The 22,707-nt window shown below is 38.8% G+C and overlaps 1 protein-coding gene across 1 annotated transcript in view; it reads right to left on the bottom strand.

Moving 5' to 3' along the window:
• The window catches only part of LOC306884033 (protein kinase C epsilon type), a 114,160-nt gene that overhangs the window by 12,183 nt on the left and 79,270 nt on the right, over positions 1 to 22,707 (bottom strand). Inside the window, exon 11 of the mRNA XM_079439649.1 lies at positions 11,163 to 11,317. Coding sequence (XP_079295775.1) covers positions 11,163 to 11,317 — 155 coding nt within the window. The remainder of the gene's footprint in view (positions 1 to 11,162; positions 11,318 to 22,707) is intronic.

Genomic DNA, 22,707 nt, shown 5'->3' with positions numbered 1-22,707 from the left:
TCAGATCCCTTACGCAACTGTTCCTTTTGAGAAAGGCACCCTGTGGCTCGGCATGTTCCTGTTGGTCTGAAAGTTGGCGCGAGGGGCTTCATTCCTCTCTGTCTTTCCCCACCGAGAGTCTTCAATCACTCTTTACATGCAGAAGTGTTGAAAAATGCTTGTAATGAATGCTGGAAAGATTAGAGATCCGCTTCCAAATTTATGATCCACTTCTTGATTGAGAAGCCAAAATGAAGCCTAAATAAATTAGTTTTAAAGATAGTTACTTTTTTTAACTATACATCATATCCATATTTCCACTTGAGTCATTAGCAATTATTAAAATGTGAAAAAGTCAAATATAGAAAGCGTAGGTATGTTTGACCTTAAGTGTAAGTTCTTAGAAAAAAAGAGGTGGAAAGTTCATGAGCCTGCTCTGTATTGTCCTCTATACCCACATGCGCTTCTACATCACAAGATGTTCCAGAATTGCCCATCTCTCCATCTGTCTCTTATTTCTGTCTCTCTTTTCCCCCTCTATCCATTCCTGTCTAAGTCCTACAGTAGTCTACACACCTTCCAACACAACCGTCACGTCGCCATTCCTCTCTTTCCCAAGAAAGAGAGCTTTATTCATCCGGTGAGCTTCATTTGTTGATTTAGAGTATGTGACTTTGCTACATTGGCCGCTCTTATCTGCCCTCTTTGAAGTGCATAAATGGTAAATGCTGCTCTCGGTTTCGCTTTTATTTTCCAGGATGTTAAAGGGCTAGTTCACGCAAAAAAGCAAATTCTGTCTTTCATTACACGCCCTCATGTCGTTCCAAACCCGTGAGACCTCCGTTCATCATCAGAACACAAATTAAGAGTTCTGATGCATTCTGAGAACTCTCTGACTCTCCCAGAGACAGCAATGTAATTTAAACGATCAAGGTCCAGAAACGTAGCAAGGAGATTGGTAAAATAATCCATGTGACAATCGGAGTTCAATCGTAATTTTACGAAGCTACAAGAATACTTTTCGTATGCAAAGAAAACAAAAATAACTTTTTTCAACAATTCGTCTCCTCTGCGTCACCCTGGTTCCATTTTGGAGAGTATCCACTGAACGTTAACAGCGTATGCTGTTCTGTGTCAGTTCCGCCATGCGTATACATTGTTTTCGTTCAAATCAAAGTGTAAACAACATAGAAAACGTATCCCTGTGCACTGTAAAAATGACCGTGATTTTAACGGTAAAAAAATATGAAAATTCTACAGTAAAAACCTGTTAAATGGTTAACGGTAAGTTCCTGTAAAATTTACAGGGAAAAACTGTAAACTGATGTTCCCAGAATTCCCTGCGTTGCATTTCAAATTTTGTTTGAGTTTGATGTTTTTTTTCTTTGAAATAACTATGTTTCTTCTTAGTTTTTTCTTATCGGTTATGTTTATTAGGGTTGTATGTTACATCTAATGTTGTTAATGTTTATTGCATATTTCACCATGATGGTGTTTAGTGCTTGTGTGAATGATTCTGTGCACCTTCTATATATGTTATTATTTAAAAGCTGCTTGTGATGGGCTTTGATTCATCAAGTGACTTTCTCATCACCACCTGCATTTGTAGAGCCCTATGAAATCCATTTTATTTTTTCCCAAATTCAGTTTTATTTTTTTCTAAACCATAATCATAAAGCATGTGTAATTAATTAAAATCATGAAACTTATACAATTTAACATTAATTTATTAAAAGTGTAACAAAAATGACATGTTTAGGGCCGTATGAAATGTTTGATTTTTTCTCACCTTATGTTACCAAATTCTGTGTTTTAGCATGTCTAATTATTTGAATGCATACAAACAATTTTTATTTACTCTTACAGTAGCCTTATGGAATGTTTTTCCCCCCTCAGAAATTCTGTGTTGTGTATTTAAATTTTACTGGTAATCAGATGAAGGCATAAAACATTGATTTAATTTATATTTTAATTAATGAAAATTAAACATTTAAATTTTTGGCAAATAAAGGGGATTTACTATTAAAATAAAAATATTTTGTGATTATTTCTTAAAAAATTATTTCTTAGTTTTATTATTTTTCAACAGTAGTAGTAAGTAGCAGTAGTAGTATTACGTACATTCTACTAAATAATAGTAATATAATATAGTAATATAGCCTATTTCTGGCACATTGTCTTTAATAAGTTAAACCAAACTTTTATTTTGACGGGTTGCTGTGAATACCTTTAAAGTTCTTTGTGTATATGATATGACGCTAGTTTTATTCAAATGAAATGGTAAAATGCTTGTAAAGATGTTGCTCATGTATTTATGTCCTTATTGTGACTGCAGATGCTGAAATCACCGCGAGCGCCACACAACGCTGTGTATGTAACGTTAGTAAACAAAACCGCACGTCTGCATATTTAAATCGACTTATGTGGCTTAATATTTACAGATACTAGTCCATATCGCTATCTGAATTAAGTATAATGACCTACTTTTGATTAATTCATCCAAACTTTGACAAATTCCGTGACATTCCGCGTTAAACTGTAAATTCCGTTTTTATGACTGGATTCCGCGATTCGTCCGCGTTTTCTGCATCGCGGAAATCATAGGGCTCTACATTGGGTGGTTATCAGTGTATTTCAGAGGTACAAAACAGATTTCAGTACTTTAATAGGTTGGTATATTAACATTATATCAGTTAATGAAATTACGGTATTTAACTGTTAAAAAAGTTAAAACTATAAAACCTAAAATGTTGTTACCGTATTTTTTACGGTAGAATTCCGGCAACCACAGCTGCTAGTTTTTTACCATAAATTTTGCGGATTTTTTTTTTTACAGTGTGGTGCAGCTGACACAGAACAGTATACGCTGTTTACATTCAGTGGATACTCTCCAAAATGGCACCAGGGTGACGCAGTGACGACAAATTGTTGAATAAAGTCATTATTTTTGTTTTCTTTGCGTAAAAAAAGTATAGCTTCGTAAAATTACGGTTGAACCCCCAACTGTCGCATGGATTGTTTTACCGATCTCCTTGCTACGTTTCTGGACCTTGATCATGGTAATTACATTGCTGTCTATAGGAGAGTCAGAGAGCTCTCAGAATGCATCAAAAATATCTTAATTTGTGTTCTGAAGATGAACGGAGGTCTTACGGATTTGGAACAACATGAGGGTGAGTAATTAAAGACAGAATTTTCATTAAGTACTATCAGAACTATCCCTTTAAGTAACATACTCTTGTTTTTTCCAGAGTTACATGACTATCTGAGACTGTGAGGTGAAGCTTTAGGCCCCGTCCACACGAAGACGGGTTTCTCTGTATACGCATAAATTTTTTACCGTATAGGCGTTTCGTCCACACGAAACCGGCGTTTTCGAAGAGTGAAACCGATCATTTTTGAAACCGGGTCCCAGGGTGGATAAATTTGAAAACGCCGGTTTCATGTTTTCGTGTGGACGGCGAATCCGTATATTTTCTGAAACGATGACGTCATCAGCCCACGTCTCGCCCCTAATCAGACACCGCTACGTGTCACATAACAGCGACAACAACAACAACAATGTCAGACTACGTGCCTGTGTTCGTGCTGCAGAACCTACTGAGCTCATTAGTTTTATTAAAGCAAAATCTTCTGCTTTGTGTGTTAGTTTATATTCAGCGCGCAAGGTTTACGCACATGGTCCAAGTCTTCTTCTCTGTTTTTTTGTGTATCTCTGTGGCAGAATTACAGCGCCACATATTGGTCTGGCATGTGTACTACATCGTTTTCAGTCGGTTTCAGTGATTCCGTGTGGACGCAGATATTTCCTGAGACGACTCCGTGTTTACGGAATTTGAGGCAAAAAAGAAGATCGGATACGGAGAAACCAGTCTTCTTGTGGACGTAGCCTTAGTCTTCTGAGATTCAAGATATTATCCACATAATATCAGATTAGATGTGCTGTTGGTTCTGTGCAAATAAAGTGCCTTATTAGAGCCTCATTAAAATTGATCTGTACTTATTTTTTAATAAACAAATCAAAATTAATTAATTTATTGATTTATTTATAATTACAATTTATAATTTTAATAGGTGGAATGGAAATATAAAAGCAATCAGACATTTAAAAAGGTGGTTTTACAAAGAAGACTGATAAGTAAATACATTGAAGAATTTTTTTTTTTGATGAAAGGCTGTTTTAATGAAGATAACAGAAAAATGTATAAACAACATAAATGGCTTTAGAGCATTATTAGCATGAGCTGTAAAATCACAAAAGGGCTATAAAGGACAAGATTCACTATTACGTTTCACTAGAGTGCCTTTCATTTGGAGGAAAGTACTGACATAGTAAGAACACAACAAGGCAGAGCCAGAGAAAGACACACAAAGAGGGGGAGACAGCAAAGACTCAATTTAGTGCATTTCCTGTGTTTTTAAGTGAATCTTGAGGAGTGTTTTTTCCATTACGTACACAGCAACCTCTCTACTAAAAAAAAAACGCCCTATAGAATATGCTTTTTTTTAAAGGACAAGAAGCTATTCCATTACAACACACCAAGGAAGGACATGACGTACACCTCTTTATTATAATGATAGAAATTTTGAAGTAACATTATTTTTGCAAATAATAATTAATAAATATATTTAATATTAATATCTATTAAAAAGGATGTATTCTATAGTATCGTGTGCAAATATTTAGAAAGACCAATTACTGTGTTTATATATAATAATATCATATACAGTGGTGTGAAAAAGTGTTGGCCCCCTTCCTGATTTTTTTTATTTGCATGTTTGTCACACTTTCAGATCATGTTTCAGATCATCAAACAAATTTAAATATTAATCAGAGATAACACAAGTAAACACAACATGCAGTTTTTAAATGAAGGGGTTTTTTTTATGAAGGGAAAACAAAATCCTAACCCACATGGCCCTGTGTGGAAAAAATGTGGCTGAATTACAACAATTCTGCCAAGATGAGTGGACCAAAATTCCTCCACAGCGCTGTAACAGACTCATTGCAAGTTATCGCAAACGCTTGATTGCAGTTGTTGCTGCTAAGGGTGGCCCAACCAGTTATTAGGTTCAGGGGGCAAGCACTTTTTCACACAGGGCCATGTGGGTTTGGATTTTGTTTTCCCTTCATAATAAAAAACCTTCATTCAAAAACTGCATGTTGTGTTTACTTGTGTTATCTCTGATTAATATTTAAATTAGTTTGATGATCTGAAACATTAAAGTGTGTCACACATGCAAAAAAATAAAAAATCATGAAGGGGCCAACACTTTTTCACACCACTGTATATAGTCAGTAAGGATGCATTAAAAATTATCAAAACTCATAGTGTTACAAGATATCTTTTTTAAAAAAAAACAATGTTTTTTTTTTTTATTTATTCAATAATTTATACAAATGTATAATTGTTTCTACAAAAATATTAAGCAGCACAGCTGTTTTTAACATTGATAATAATAATAGTAAATGTATCTTGAGCACTAAAGAATAAATTCTGAAGGATCATGTGACATGATGCTGAAAATTCAGCTTTCAATATCATAGTTATTTTAAATTCTAATTACTTATTTTAAATACTTAAAACATTTAAAAAAATAAAATTTCATAAAAACAAAATCTAAAAAAAAAAATACAAAAATACAAAAACAGTGTATACATATTTATTATATTCAGCCTTTATTTTAAACATTATCTATCTAATGTGATGCTCTATGCTAAACTATTAGTTTAGCAACTCTCATACCCTTTAAACTATCTTTTTTTTATATAAGGACTTTAACATTGCAATTTACACAAATGCATGCACACACATTTTATACAAGCAGGCAGTGAGAAATGTCAGCACATTCATTACTATGTGAATGTATTTTTAACTAATGATCTATTAGGCGTTATATAATTCATGGACTGTTTTCAGTATATCTTCTCAGATGTCTGTATACAGTAATTTACTTTTCCTACCAAGGTGAGCACTTTGCTCATGAATACTATGTTAGTCAGACACTCCTGGAAGGTTACCAAGCAACGTCCGCATGATCTAATTAATATTCATGCATAACAGAGAAGAAAAGAAAAGACTCTTTATAACTAAATTACACAGCAACTAGTTGCACAAGTTGCTTGCAGAGCAGCGCCCCAGAAACAAGATCAGAGTTTCTCTGCTGATATAAGTAAAAAAAAATAAAAATAAAATTAGCCAATCATCATGTAAAACACAACTTGCGCACAAGGTTACAGTGATTAGTAATTATAGGGGCTGTAAGTGAGCCTCTTAGTCCATACTAAGCACACAGAGAACCTTGTCTACTAAAGTAAGAGCCTATTTTTTTTCTCTGAATTTGCTCTTGGGTTAATACATATCAATTAACTCTTACAGAAAGAGGATCACAAGGATACTTATTGTATGAAAGTGAACAGTATCTCAATGGTCTTGTGTTGCTTTTTAGGTGAAAAGTCACAAACAGCACATACATCTGACAAACAGACCTCGCAAGCACAAGGTGTGGAAAAACTACAATAACTTCCAGCACGCATTGTTCCTTCACAAGTCCCAGTGCTTTTGTGTCCCTAACACTCTCATACACCGTAACAAAATCCCTCAAGAGCCACAGGTCAACAAAAGAGGGGTAATCAAGCAGAGGAGCCACATCTATGCCACCTGCTCTTACGATCTATTTTTAGAGCGCTGAAAACGAACAAACAAGCAAAGCAGCCAATTGCAAAATTCAGCAGGGAAGTCAAGCTCAAACGTGTCCTCTTTAACCAGATCAAACTTCTGCAGTTTCAGTCAAAACTGCCACCATGTCCTTCCCTGATAGAGAGAAGAAAGCTGCCCCTGCACATTTTGTTCTAGAATGTTCTGCATTCAGTTTTTTTAGGTCTTGGTATTTGCGGCAGGTCACAGAGAGGTAAAAATGGTTCTCATGGGGGAAAAATGCTGTTCTGCCATGAGCTTGCATGCAAAAGCGTTAACACGCAGACTGCATTTCGACATGCAGGTCTCCTGCAATGTAGGGCTTTCCCAAAACGCAAGGATGCATTCAGACTGAGACCGAAGGGAGGATAATCTGGGATCTTTATTTATAACCGATGGAAATGATTTACATAAGTTTCACACAATGTCGTCGTAGAGCTCTGCTTAAACTTATTACTGGAGCAGCCTAAAGTTAAAGTGTCTCGCTTGAGGCTACGATGACAATGGCCCATGGCTCGCTTTTGCAGGGTGGTCAGATTTAGGGGTGACCTGGGTCACATGTTTTACCACATTGCTTAGACCTGAAAATGGTAAAATCTTTCAAAAAAAAATCCTAATCCTGAAATAAATAAATAAATAAATTAGTGCTGGGCAAAGAAGACCATTTATATGTAAAGACACACACATACAGTATATATTTTGAAAATATTTACATGTATTTACGTGTATATATTTATATTCATATAATTTATATTATATATAAATATATTTAATATATAAACATAACATATTTTTCTTAAATATATACATGTATGTGTGTGTCTTTACATATACATAACAAATATGCACAGCACACACAGATATATTATATAAAGAAAAACTTTTATTTTGGATGCGATTAATCACGATTAATCTTTGCCCAGCACTAAAATAAATAAATCACAGTTCCCACAAAAATATTAAGCAAAAAAAAACAGTTTTCAACATCGATAAATAATAAGAACCGTTTTTTGGACAGTAAATCACAGAACAAATCTTAGAATTAGAATGATTTTTGAAGGATCATGTGACACTGAAGATACTGAGAATTCAGTTTTGCAATACAGGAATAAATTATATTTTAGAGTGATTTTAAATTGGAATATTATTTTAGAATATTACTGTTTTACTGTATTTTGATCAAATAATGCAGACTTATTGAGCAGAAGAAACATTAAAAAAAAGCTTACCAACCCTAAACTTTTCAACAGTCCTATATATAAATAAGTTATAAGTAACGTGCAAAATATCAAACCATTTTTTTTTAATCCATCAGCTACAGAATTTCTTTTTTTTTCCTTAAAATTTTAGTTTGGAGGAAAAACAAAATACTATTCTTTTTAATTAGACACACATGCATAATTTTGGACTTTTAATTCCTTATAGCTACTAAGATGCGTGACGAGTAATTCCAACTAACTTCAATATCTGATATATATTCAATTCACACACACACAGACATATGAGTAAATGTTTTTATGTCTCTAGTGGGAAATTGGTGTCCAGGACACCATATTATTCTGCGAGCCACATCTCCTGTATGAAGTACCAGCACAATTTATGCTTCCTTTGTTTTTTCCTGTGCTGGGCTAGAGCAAAGTCAGAGCCAGATTAGACGGGCCTTCTGATCAATCAATCTCCCAGCATGCTTTGTATGAAATGACCTTAAGTGATGGCAGAGCACTAGTCCAGTGTATCATAGTCTGGTTGTCACATCAGGTAATCGACAGAACTGGCGCCAGAGCCGAATTTGAGGTGTATGACTGGAAGTTCATGTATGTGTGTGTGTGCTATTATTCTTATAACACACAATAAGCCATTCATATTGACCAAATCACATCCTGTCCACTTTCTTGCCAAATAAACGTCATGTCAGCAGTCGCAACCGTAAACAAGGGGTCAGACGACTGTGAGGTGGGTAAGAGACATGAATGGATGTGATGGCCGTCATCCAACGCTGTGTTCTTAAATAGAACCTGGTCATGGAGTGAATGGAGAGGTTTTTTTTATTTCTTAGGCGACACACTTGCTGCTCTAAATGAGATAAAACATGACCAAAAGAAAAAAAAAAGCACAAGTATCAGGTTGTAATGTTAGCAAGTTCCATGTTGTACTTAATGTTTTGGTTTCTTGTGCCTTGCAACTCAAATAAAGCTCATGTAACCAATGGCTTCTTTTTGTTGAACATACCAATAACACAGTGTAGGAGTCTCTAGAGTAGCTAACAGCAGAGATTATTGTTCATTTTAAAGGGGGAAATAATAAACTCAGTGTAATTAGAACCACTGGACCTTTGCTTGACCTATTCGCCTTAAGTGTCCTACTTTCATAAGAACCCCCATTTCCCTTCAGTCTCTTAAAGTCTGGGTTCAGGAAGGCCGGTTTGGGGATTTAATTCAATACAACATTAAACTCCAAATGAGATTCTTCCTGTCCGAGACCAGAAAGAGCTCAGGACCAGGCGGAGAATGGGTGGGTGAGGAAACTCACAGGTCGCTGGGTTCAATGAGGGCCTGAGGAGCGACAGGAAGAAGAGGTCATGATGACTTGTGCTCCCAGAATTATGTGGCATTATTCTATTGAACCAACTACAAAGTAACAAGCTGAACCTGAACCTGAATCAGTATTACATTTGTCATTTTTACAGATTCAGTTTGTCATTTTGTAGTCATACTGTGCAAAAATATCATAGGTTTGCATGTTGTTTACATGCAGCTTTATTTTGTAGTGCTGACGTCATGCATTTATGATTTTAAGGCAAAATAACAAATAAATATGTATTACATTTGTCATTTTACAGATTCAACTTGTCATTTCCTTATCATACTGTTCAAAAACATCATATGTTTGCATATTGTTTAGATGCAACTATATTTTGTAGTTCTTTCATCATGCATACACTTTTAGAGTGGAATGACAAATGAATCTGTATTATAGATTAATTTATCTGTATTATGAATCTGTATACATCCAGTTTTATTTTGTAGAGCTGATGTCATGCATATGATAGATTCATTTGTCATTTTACAGATTCATCTCATCATTTTCTTGTCGTACTGCCCAAAAATATAATAGGTTTGCATGTAGGTTTAATTTGCAGTGCTGGCATCATGCATATGATTTTACAGTGAAATCTGTATCACAATCTGTATGACAGATTCACTGTATGACAGATTTTATGTGCAGCTTTCTTTTGTGTTGGTGTCATGCAGGCAATTTCACTGTAAAATCTATGGAAGCCCATTTCCGCCACTGAATAAGAAATAAAAAAGGTAATTGCGACTTTTTATTTCACTATTCTGACTTTTTTTCCTCATAATTGCGTGATACAAACTCACAATTGTGAGACATAGTCACAATTCTGAGAAACAAAGTCAGAACTGCAAGATATAAACTCACAATTCTGACTTTTTTTCTCAAAATTGCGAGTTTATATCTCACGATTCTGAGAAAAAGTCAGAATTGCGAGAAAAAAAAAATCCAGAAAAAAAGTTTTTATCTCGCAATTGTGACTTTATAAATCGCAATTCGGACTTTATAACTCGCAAATGTGAGTATATATCATACAGTTTTGAGAAAAAAGTCAGAATTGTGAGTTTATATCATGCAATTCTGAGAAAAAAAAGTCTTAATTGCGAGTTTGTATCACGCAATTATGAGAAAAATAGTCAGAATTGTGAGATGAAAAGTCGCAATAACCTTTTTTTTTTATTATGGTGGAAACGGGCTGCCATAAAAATCATGTGTATGATTTCAGCACTACAAAATACAGCTGCACATAAACAACATGCAAACTTCTGATATTTTTGGACAGTTAAGATGGATTCCACATTTAAAAAAGCCAGTGATGGATAAAAATGATCCCAAGGAAAGCCTGGCCTTCCAGCCCTAGAAGCACTGCCCGTTGTGTGTGGTTAATGACACACAATTGAGAAGGTAAACAAACTGTCTGGGAACGAATAAATCATTGCACATAGCTCATCAAAGTAAACAACCTGAGGTAAACAAGGCAGACAAGGGCTCCTGTCTCTAGGCAAAATAGCTCCTAAAGATACAACGTACCATGCCAGAGCCAGTTCGTGTGATACAGACTCCATCTGATTCGCTCCAGACCTAATCTGTTCAGGATTGCGTGACAGCCCTCTGAGAAAATAAATGATCTGGAGTCCGGATTAAACTTGAGCAAACACTTGGAACGGATGGCTAATTTTCCGTCCAAAAATGATCAAGCTAAAATTTCACTAAATTAGGAATGTATATTTTTTGCGTTACAGTGGTATTATTGCTGAGGTGTTTTATTGCATCCCATTCTTTTGGTTACTTCAAAATGATGCTTTGTCTATCAGTGAGACAAACAGAAGTTTATGGTTTGGAACCAAACACTGCCTGAATGTTGTTTGACTTTTGGCCTTTTATCAGCGGCCAGTTGCCTCGCAATGAATTTACCTGTAAATGACCCCATTTTGGTGCAGGAACATGAGGGCTGAGGTCACCTCAGCAGCGTAAAACCGTGAACGAGCTTCATCAAATTTGCGCGAACGCTGGATCTGGAACATCAGGTCTCCACCATTCACGTATTCCATGACGAAGAACAAACGGTCCTAAAGTGAAGAAACAGAGTAAACAGTTCATTATTTGACTCAATACATGATAATTGTTTAATTTGAACAATTTAATATTGCTAATGTAGTAAATAATATTCAGTTTCTTGCACAGAACAGTCGTTTTGCTTCAAGACCTCAATATATTGTCAGGAGCCATGGATATTAATTTTGTGTTACGTTTACATTTTTTGACTCTCGAGGTGGCAGAAGCCATTGACTTGCATGTTGTGAATCAAGAAAGACCATGGTTTCAGCTAAAAACTTCTTTACTGTTCTACTGGAGAAAAGAGTCACCTATATCTTGGGTAGCCTGAGGGTGAGTAATTAACAGCAAATTTGAATTTTTGGATGGACTATCCCTTTAAGTCATTTGTACCTTTTACATTTTAATACAGTGATCCAACATTCATGAACCTTTAACAGAACCATAAAAAGCCATGTACATTATTAGTTTCCATTTTTTTTAAATCTATTTCTTATTTTTCAGCACTAAAGGATTCAGACATAGTGGAATGCACTTCCAAATGAGAATAATTTTTGAGAGATTACCACAACTGGGGTTAAAAGACAAGGCTACAGAATAGAATATAAAGCAAACATAAACCCGCTTCCCTGTACGGCTAAATAGAATATATCTCATTATCTTCAGTGGGTCATGCACATCATTTCAAAGAATCAAGATGTATATCAAACCCACACGAACTGCCAGTCCAGCTATGTGACTCATGTCCTATTCAGCAGACGTAAAGAGTGGCTGAGGAAATATGCTGAAATTTGAACACACACTCATAGATGTTCATCAGGCTGTAAGGAGAAGAACCCGATTTGCATCTTTCTGCAAAAAAAAAAAAACTGTACCTAATAATGGAAAAGGATGCTTTAATGTATTGTTTGCCATATGCACACTAAAAAAATACAAGAGAAAACCCGCAGAATAAACAAAGGAAGATATTTCACATGCAATGTGAAGGTGTTCATTGAGTGCATAGTGCATTTTTGCATATTGCAAGTTGCAGGTCAGAAAATTTTGACTTGGTATAAAAAAAAAAGGCTTTGGGCTGTAGATATTTCCTTTATTGTTCAATCAATCTCATCCTATATTCCTTGCTACCTGTTTCTTCTCTCAGAATGATCAGAAGTAGGTGATAATAACTTCAGCCGTTGCAGGCCTCATACAACTGCCTCGCTTTGGTGATATGAATGATATGCTGATATTTTTTTAATTTAAATCATGATTTCATTGTAATCGTATGTTTTATGTAATTGCGGGCCAGTCTGCCCTGCTTGTCCTTTTGCTATGAAAACGAATTTAAACAGGATGCTGAAATTGTTTGTTTAAAATGTGCCCAGAGTCACAGCAAAGGCCCACCCAATCAAATGCCAATAAACATTTCCTGCCTCTAATTAGAAATGTACAGATACTGGCGTCCTCGCGCCATGCAAGAGAAAAGGCCCGATCGACAGATAACAACCAAGACCCAACAAGCCGGTCTAACAGAGTGTATCAGCCGGCCTTCATATCTGCGCTACATGAATGAGTGTTAAAGTACAACTTAAGGCTGGAATACACTGCACTTTACTCAGATTTTTGCCCTGATTTACAGTCTGGACAAGTTGATGCTAGTTGCAGAAAATCAGAGCCTGTCTGCAGATTTGAGTTGACAGATTTCATAGAAAATCTCGTTGCGAGTGATGGTCACAGACTCTGATTTTTAGCTTCTATGAATCCTTCCTGTTCATATCAGAAATATCAGATATCAGAACATATATTGTTTTCATTTTTATGAATCTGCTAGCGACAATACATGTGAGTTTGTTGTGTTTGGAACGAATGATTAACATTCTTATACATGCTTAAAAAAAACGAAAACACACAACTTTCTATGACGTTGCTTGAGAACAATCATGAAAGTGTATAACCTAAAGGAAAGGAGAGCAAACACTGAGAGGTACTGTAGCTGTTCTGTTAACTTCTGTTGGCTGAAGCTGTGCCCCACTTTTCTTCATGGTAATTGTTGGTCCCCACAGTGAGATTACCACACTCTGCACTAGCTTAACAAATGACCAGCTTTGTTAGGTTGATAGCAACAGGAAATAATTATAATTTCAGTACAGAGTGTATTGTGTGTGTGGCCTTGGACATTAATCAAGAATGTTTATCCTAGTCCAAATCTATGGCTTATAAGAAGCAAATACAAGGGGTCCAGAAATCTAAGACTACTAATAAAACTGTTTCTAATTTGCATGCTTTTCTGATCTGATAAAACATTTTTCAGCATAACACTTTGTGTAAATTTGATTAATTAATATTTATTTTATATGTATCAAAACCCTTAATCTAAAGCTCTCTCACCTGATTCCAGTTTAATTAAAAATAAAATTTAAAATTCACTACAGACAGACTTAGTATCATATACTCTACACCACAGAATAATGTATTTTAAATACGTAACTATATACATTTGTAAATATTTTATAATTAACTTTTTTTCTCTCTCACACATTTTCAGCATAATGTCTCCAGTCGTCAGTGTCACATGATCCTTCAGAAATCATTTTGATATGCTGCTCAGTTATTATCAATTATTATTTTTGCTTAATTATTCAAATGTTTCTCATTATCAATGTTAAAAATGACAAAGACCTGAACTTATTTGAAATAATCTTTTGTAACATTATAAATGTCTTTACTGTTACTTTTGATCAATTTAATGTTTCCTTGCTGAATAAAAGTCTCTTTCTTTCTTTCTTTCTTTCTTTCTTTCTTTCTTTCTTTCTTTCTTTCTTTCTTTCTTTCTTTCTTTCTTTCTTTCTTTCTTTCTCTCTTTCTTTCTTTCTTTCTTTCTTTCTTTCTTTTTCTCTTTCTTTCTTTCTTTCTTTCTTTTGAATGATTATGTATCATGGTTTCTACAAAAATATGAAGCAGCACAACTGTTTTCAACATTGATAATAATGATGCTAAAAATTCAGTTTTAACATCACAAGAATAAATTAAAATATATTCAAATAGAATAATATTAGTAATATTTCTGTGTTTCTGTGTTTTGGTGTATTTTTGATCAAATAAAATTTAAATAATCATAATTATTACAAACTTCTGACCAGTAGTGTACCTGCAAAGGAGGTCATATACCCTTTACTTGGCTTCACTAAATCTACATAGGATACAAATACATAATATGTATCTGTGCACTGTATTTATTGAAAGGCCTAATCCTAGTGCATTATATAATATAATGTGAAAAGAGTGTAACAACATTTTTGAATGGAAAGGACCCTTACTGTGTTGATTATAAGGGTCTTTTCTATACAAACACAGTGATTTTCTCTCTCTTTGATGCTTGAGGTGAATGCTAGGCGCTGTGTGCTGTATCAGAGATCCAAATAATGAAAGCTGAGGCACTGTGTTTCTAAAGCAAAGGTTTCATTCAGAATAAACAGGTCTTTACATCAGTAATCACAATCACAAATCCAGATACAAACTGTGGGAAAAAATGGCCCAGATCTATTTATTTGATCAAAAAATAAAGCAAAAATATTGTGTAATATTATCACAATGTAACATAACTGTTTTCTATTTGATTATATTTTAAAATGTAATTTATTCCTGTAATGCAAAGCTGAATTTTCAGCATCATTCCTCCAGTCTTCAGTGTCACATGATCCTTCAGAAATCAGCTTAATATGCACTTTTTAAAAGGATTTTTTGTTGAGCAGAGAATAAACAAAACTACATCTGAAACATTGAATGTGTAACTATTTTTTTTAACCTCAAATTAGAACTGAAAACACTCCTAAACTATGACAGTACACAAGAGTAACTAACATCTAACATAGTTTTCAATTACTTTTGTATTTCATCTTAATTTTAGTTTTAGCTCAAAGCAATAATTTCACATTTACTTCAAATAATTACTCAATAGAATATTTACATGCCAAAAATACACTGTTTTTTGTTAAAATGTCCTGCTAAAAATGCCCCTGAAAATGAATTATGGTGGTAAATACTGGCCCTTAACAATAAAGTTAATTTCTAACATAAGTACTCCTGCGGTTTAGATTAATATCTCCATTATCACATCTGGCAAAACTTCAGAGTGCAATATATTGCAGCAAATGCCAGAAATATAATACAAGCATTTGGCATTGGAAATTGACAAATAGAGTCAGTCTAGACCGTGTCGAGTACAAGAGAAGCAGTGAATGCGTGTGAAGTAGTAAATCAAAACACACTGCTACCAGAGACTCTAAACACACACTCCTCTAGCCAAGAAGCTGTCGCTCTTCATTTCACAATGCTTGTCATTACAGCAGGAATATCTCTCTCAGAACAACACAGTCTTTACACAGCTTATATGCAGAAGCCGTGTTGCGCTCTCTGTCCATCATAATGTTCTTAAATGGCCTATTCCGATGCTTTTTCAGGTTTGAGCATGCACTGTGTTTTATATAAAACGCTGTGTTTGAGAACATTCAGTTCTGTGAGAAATGTTTACACAGAGAAAAGCTTATTAAGCGCAGTGTAGCGGAGGGTGATGAGTACATGATAACTCAACGGCATGAGGTATTCTGCTGTCCTTACACGGATTCTACACAAATATGATAACAATAGGATTTTTATACACCTAGTGCACTGTAAATGCAAGCTGGGTATGTTTTGCTATGACAAGAAGTAATGAAATTATAGTTCCCTTCCAGGAACTCGAGCTGCATCGAAAATGCTAGGGGAATGCCTTCAGCGTGACCGCGCTCTGAATACATGTGTAATTTGTCCAATGGAAGGGCGAGGATACACAGTCCGTGTGTGGTCTGCTTGAGAGCAGAGCTCGCAGAGTCAGTTCTCGAGGGAGCTGACTGCCCGCTTTGTGAGCGTTTGTCACTGCGTCTGCTTGCTCTCGGAAGGCTCGCTTTGAGGAGTGAGCTTTCACTAGCGTTCCTCGTGGTGCCGGTCCCGCTTCTGCCGAAGAAAAATTAAAAAAGGGCAGAGCGGCGGCTGCGCTCATGGGAATCGCACATGGAGCAGGTGGAGGGAATGAAGACGGGCGAACCCCTATCTTCTTCCTTTCCCATTAGATCCAGCGCCCGCTCTCTGGGATCGGAAACCCGCCCCGCGGTTCTTCCCCCCAGAGAAAGGGCTCGACGCACCGCCTGTCTTCCTCCTCTGAGGTGGACGCGAAGGACGTCGATGAGCTTTTTAAAGCTACAGTGTTTGCACAAGATTATGAATGACGACATCATTGTCGTCTTTCATGACGACAATGACGAGAATGACAATGACGAGAATGACGACTTTCTAAAATGGCGCCGCTGATGGCAGCTATTGTGCGTTGCTCCTCAGTGTTCGTATTGTTTTTGTTTGTTTTTCCTGTTTTTTGTTTTTCAAATAAGATCAGTTTTACCAGGGATGATCTGCTGAACATTCGGCAGAACACACCACAAAATCTTCTACCGGTTTTTGATTTTTCTGACGTTTTGCTGGACATTGTAGTTGGTGGAGCCGTAGCTCTGGTCAAACGCTACAGGAGGCGCAGGCGGGGAAAGCGAGCCGGCGCGCTCGTGAAACTTCGTCAGCGCGGATTTAGAACGGCGTTACCTAGCATCCATTTGTCGAATCTCCGCTCTCTACCCAACAAAACGGACGAACTCCTTCTGCTCTCCCGGACAAACAAGGACTTTTCTAACTCTGCTGCTCTGTGTTTCACGGAAACCTGGTTGAATGGCGACATACCGGACAGCACGATTCATCTGCCTAATTACCAGCTGATCAGAGCAGATCGGGACACAGAATCGACGGGGAAATCGCGCGGCGGTGGGACATGCTTTTACATCAATGAGAGGTGGTGTACAGATGTAACTGTGTTAAAGAAGATGTGCTGCTCAGATCTAGAAACACTCTTCATTAACTGCAAGCCGCGGGAGTTCTGCTCGTTCATTCTCGTGAGTGTTTACATTCCACCGCAAGCGCACGTGAGCACAGCTTTACAGAAACTCGCTGATCTGATCACAGAGAGTGAGCAACAACACCCGGACTCTGTTTTAATCATTCTCGGGGACTTTAATAAAGCAAATCTCTCCCGTGAACTGCCAAAATACAGACAGCACATCACATGCCCCACCAGAGACAGTAATTAGGGCCCTATGAAATCCGTTTTATTTTTTCTCAAATTCCGTTTTATTTTTTTTCAAATTCCGTTTTTTTGGATTTATTTTTAGCCCTTTCGGATTTTTCGGATTTGTTTGTTTTCTTTTCACTTCTAAGCAGTATTGACCTTTAAAAATTCAGTTACACAAACTCACAATTCAGCTTTTTTATTTAAACTGTTAATAAAGCACATTCAAAATTCTCCAAAATTCAGCCAAATCTCTGGCCAAAAATAACAGTAACATGAAGGTAACAGTTACAAAGTAGGGTTGATGAATATTAAATTAAAGAATAATTGTAGCCATGCTGCAGGGAGACAGAAACATGGAAACAACGATATGTGCCTGTCAGAACGCCAACACAAAGACATATTACAGTCAATTAATATGTCAATATTACAACAAATAAACAGTCATATTACATTCAAAATTGTCCTATATGTGCTGTCACAGAACGAAACGGCACAAATAACTGGGGTGGAGATGGGGTAGTGCGAAAAAAACTTAGCGTGTGTTGATGTGCAGCCTAGAGTTTTCTTGAGCCGCTCCCGCTGAGTGTCTGACCATTACCGCCCACTCCCGCAACGTGTGTGTCCCGCTCCCGCAAACATTCTGATATTGTATATAATTTTCGCGCTATTAATAAGTGAAATCACATTTGAATGAGCGCTCGCAGTTCACTTTCACTTTCGATTACACGATCACGCACACTCTGTGTAAAGTGAGCACATCTTTACAGTGCGTGAATTAGACACGTTGATATTCTGATCATATTTATTTCCAAGAACATTTTACCAATTCCAAACCACATCAATCTTATCAGGAGCCACTCGCTTCGACATTTTTTTCCTTGCGCGGGAACGTGAGGACGTATGGTTACTAGGCAACATGTTTAACAATGCCATTTGGCCACGGTTTAGGTAGAGACCTTTCTACTTTGTTGTTTTAAACTGAAAAAATGAGAAAGAGGTAAAAAAAATTTTTATTTAATATGTCAACAAAATATATGCATATTCCGTGCGATTCCGAGAATTCCGTTTTCATGTGTAAATTCCGTGATTCCGTCCGCGTTTTCCGCATCACGGAAATCATAGGGCCCTAAGTAATATATTGGATCACTGTTACACAACAATAAAGGATGCATATCATTCTGTTCCACGAGCAGCTTTAGGACTCTCTGATCACTGTTTGGTTCATCTTATTCCATCCTACAGGCAGAAACTTAAGTCTGCAAAGCCTGTATTAAGATCTGTTAAAAGATGGACAAACGAAACAGAGCAGGATCTACAAGCCTGTTTCGACCTGACTGATTGGACTGTTTTTGAAGCTGCAGCAAATGACCTGGACGAGCTCACAGAGACTGTAACATCTTATATCAGTTTCTGTGAGGACATGTGCATTCCTACCAGGACTCATCTATTCTACAACAATGACAAACCATGGTTCACTGCCAAACTCAGACAACTCTGTCAGGCCAAAGAAGATGCTCACAGAAAGGGGGATAAAGTCTTGTACAAACAGGCCAAATACACACTGGAAAAGGAGATCAGAGTGGCAAAGAGGAATTATTCTGACAAGCTCAGGAACAAATTCTGTTCCAGTGATCCTGCTTCAGTGTGGTTAGGATTGAAGGACATCACCAGCTACAAAACACCACCCCCCAGCACTCTGGAGAATCAACACTTGGCAGACGACTTAAACGAGTTCTTTTGTCGTTTTGAACGATCACCCCACACCCGCCCAGAACACCCCTCCACACAACCATTCACACCTCCAGCAACCCCTCTCTCCCCCACACCTACAATTCAAATCAGCGAAGATGAGGTGTGCCAGGTCTTCAGGAAGAACAAAAGAAGGTAAGCACCTGGTCCAGATGGTGTGTCACCAGCCTGCCTAAAAATCTGTGCTGATCAGCTGGCCCCCATCTTCACACAGATCTTCAATAGATCACTGGAGCTGTGTGAAGTCCCCTCATGCTTCAAACGCTCCACCATCATCCCCGTCCCAAAGAAACACAAAATTACTGGACTTAATGACTACAGACCTGTGGCCCTAACGTCTGTAGCCATGAAATCATTCGAAAGACTGGTTTTGGCTCATCTGAAGGACATCACTGGACCCTTACTGGACCCCCTGCAGTTTGCCTACAGAGCAAACAGGTCTGTGGATGATGCAGTCAACATGGGACTGCACTTCATCCTGCAGCATCTGGACAGACCAGGGACTTATGTGAGGATCCTGTTTGTGGACTTCAGCTCTGCTTTTAACACCATTATCCCGGAAACCCTTCAAAATAAACTAACTCAGCTCTCCGTCCCCACCTCCGTCTGCCAGTGGATCAACAGCTTCCTGACAGACAGACAGCAGTTAGTAAAGCTTCGCAAATTCACATCCAGCACTCGCACCATCAGCACTGGAGCTCCTCAGGGCTGCGTTCTCTCCCCACTGCTCTTCTCCCTCTACACCAACGACTGCACCTCTAAAGACCCCTCTGTCAAGCTCCTGAAGTTCGCAGACGACACCACACTGATTGGCCTCATCCAGGACGGTGACGAGTCTGCTTACAGACAGGAGGTTAAGGAGCTGGCTGTCTGGTGCAGTCTCAACAACCTGGAGCTTAACACGCTCAAAACTGTGGAGATGATCGTGGACTTCAGGAGAACCCCCCCTGCTCTCCCCCCACTCACCATCATGAACAGCACTGTGACTGCAGTGGAGTCATTCAGATTCCTGGGCACCACCATCTCTCAGGACCTGAAGTGGGATATTCACATTGACTCCATTGTCAGGAAGGCCCAGCAGAGGTTGTACTTTCTTCGCCAGCTGAGGAAGTTCAACCTGCCACAGGACTTACTGAAACAGTTCTACTCTGCCATCATTGAATCCATCCTCTGCACCTCAATAACTGTCTGGTTCAGCTCAGCTACCAAATCTGACCTCAGAAGACTACGGAGGGTAGTCCGGACTGCTGAGCGAATCATTGGTACAACCCTCCCCACTCTCCTAGAACTGTACTCATCCAGAGTGAGCAAAAGGGCTGGCAAAATCACTCTGGACCCCTCACATCCAGCACACTCCCTCTTTGAACTGTTACCGTCTGGTCGACGCTACAGAGCTCTGAGCACCAGAACGACCAGACACAGGAACAGTTTCTTCCCTCAGTCAATACATCTCATGAACACTCAATAAATAAACGTGGAACACTCAACTATAATACATAATCCATTCACCACACTCACTTATTTTATTTTTATTTTTATCATTTCTAATTTGCACATACTTGACCTGTACATACATAGTCGCCTATATTATATATTGTGTATTTTTTATTTTTTATTTTTTTGCTGCTTTGTACACTGGTTATTGGCTATTTCTTGTTATTTTGTTTTATTACCTGTGTCCTGTCATGTTACTGTCTTTCTGTTGCACTGTGGAGCTTCTGTCACTACAACAAATTCCTCGTATGTGTAAACATACTTGGCCAATAAAGCTCATTCTGATTCTGATTATATTCGCGCCGTCAGCTCTAAGAAATGGGGCTGATTTTGCTTCTCCCCGCCGTACGATCTCGCGGTCCCGCCGCTGCTGAGGCATGGTGGCGAGTGAGATCGCGGGGATTGCAACATAGGTCTGGCGGACAGGTTGGAGAGGGGTTTGCCCTGTCTCCCCCTGCATTCCCCAGATCTAGCGCTCTCGCTCGGGGCTGGAAGCCAGCGGTGCGGTTCTTCCCACTTTGACTGAGAGCTCGCTGTTGCAGCACGCGTTGCCGAGGTGACGCATCCATTAATTAATTAGCAATGCCCCAGGTGGAACAGACGCTCGCGAGCTATCTGTCCCCTGGCGTAGCATCATGTCTGAAGGCTCCGACCTCGCCCACCAAGATGCTGCGCACAACTTCAGCGTTGGTGGGCAAGGGGTACGCAGCTGCAGGTCAGGCTTGTGCGTGCCTGCACACCATGGCGGTGTTACAGGTGTAGCAAGCCGACGTACCTGCTTAAAGAGCTAGATGAGGGATAGAAGCTCATAAGTTGCTATTTCTGAGCTCCGTAGAATCGCTGGCCTCTGTGGTTTACCCTATTTGACATGAAGGAGACGCCCCGCTTGCAATTCCATCATCGACAGGTACCAGGAGGCCCGTATACAAGCAGCGGCGTTCCAGCGGTTCCTCCCTTGCCGATCTCTAGCTCTGGGGGCTGCTGGGCAAGAGCAGCTCTCGTCGTGTGCCAGCTCCTCATACAGAGAGGCACAAAACAGAGCGTTGCTACTCGCACCCCCACGGCGGGGCTGAGGAGGCAAACACTCTGGGTCAGGGACCTCTAGGACTAAGCCGGATCTGCGGACCGTACTTTAGTCTAAGATTTCCTCAGCCAAGAAGCCCTGACGAGCGTGGCCCAGGGCTTACGAGGGCAGGCCCCTCTGGGGAAGAGCGGGTTACACCACATTATGCGGTGTCCGTCTCTCCTCAGTGCCCTCAGGAGATCAGTCTGCCAACCCTGCCAGAGTTCCAGGGCGCAGCTGGCTCCAGCGAGCACTTCTCTCAGTCACTTCCGCCCGGAAACGTAGCGGAGCTGAGAAGCTCGCCACCCCTGCGGGGGTCTCTAGAGCTCCTGGTTCAGCCATCTCCTGCCGGTCCTCCGCTTCAGTGCACTTCAGAGTACATCAGAGGCCAGTCTCGAGAGACTGGTTCCCTTAGTAGACCATCTGGCAGCGTGGAAACTACTGCCAATGTGTCTCAGCGGGTCATGCGTACTGTAGAGAACGGCTATTGTATTTAGTTCGGCGCTCCGCCGCTGCCTTTCAACGGGGTGATTCCCATGTTGATGGGCCCCGAGCAGGCTCTGGTCATGGAAGGTTCTTCCCCCTTTGAGTGAGAGCTCGCTGTTGCAGCGCGCGTTGCCGAGGAGCAGATCAAGTCCAAGGACTGGTTTGTCACGATCGATCTAAAGGACGCACTCTTCCAAAAGCGCCTTCATCCTTCCCACTCTCAGGAAGTCCCTGAGGTTTGCTTTTGGAGGCAAAGCTTACCAAAATCAGGTTCTTCCCTTTGGCATCGAGATGTCGTTCTCGGGCACTTGAAAGAGCTGGGGTTTGAGACTGAACGCCAAGAAAAGTGTGCTTTCTCCAGTACAGAGAACCACTTATCTAGGCGTGGTGTGGGATCCGACCAAGATGCAGGCACGCATGTCCCCTGCTAGGTTTGAGTCAATCCTCATGTCAGTCAAGAGAATGAGAGAAGGCCACTCACT

Source organism: Barbus barbus, assembly GCF_936440315.1.
Source record: "Barbus barbus genome assembly, chromosome: 18".
Lineage (NCBI taxonomy): Eukaryota > Metazoa > Chordata > Actinopteri > Cypriniformes > Cyprinidae > Barbus > Barbus barbus.
This window is presented reverse-complemented; position numbering and strand designations above follow the sequence as displayed.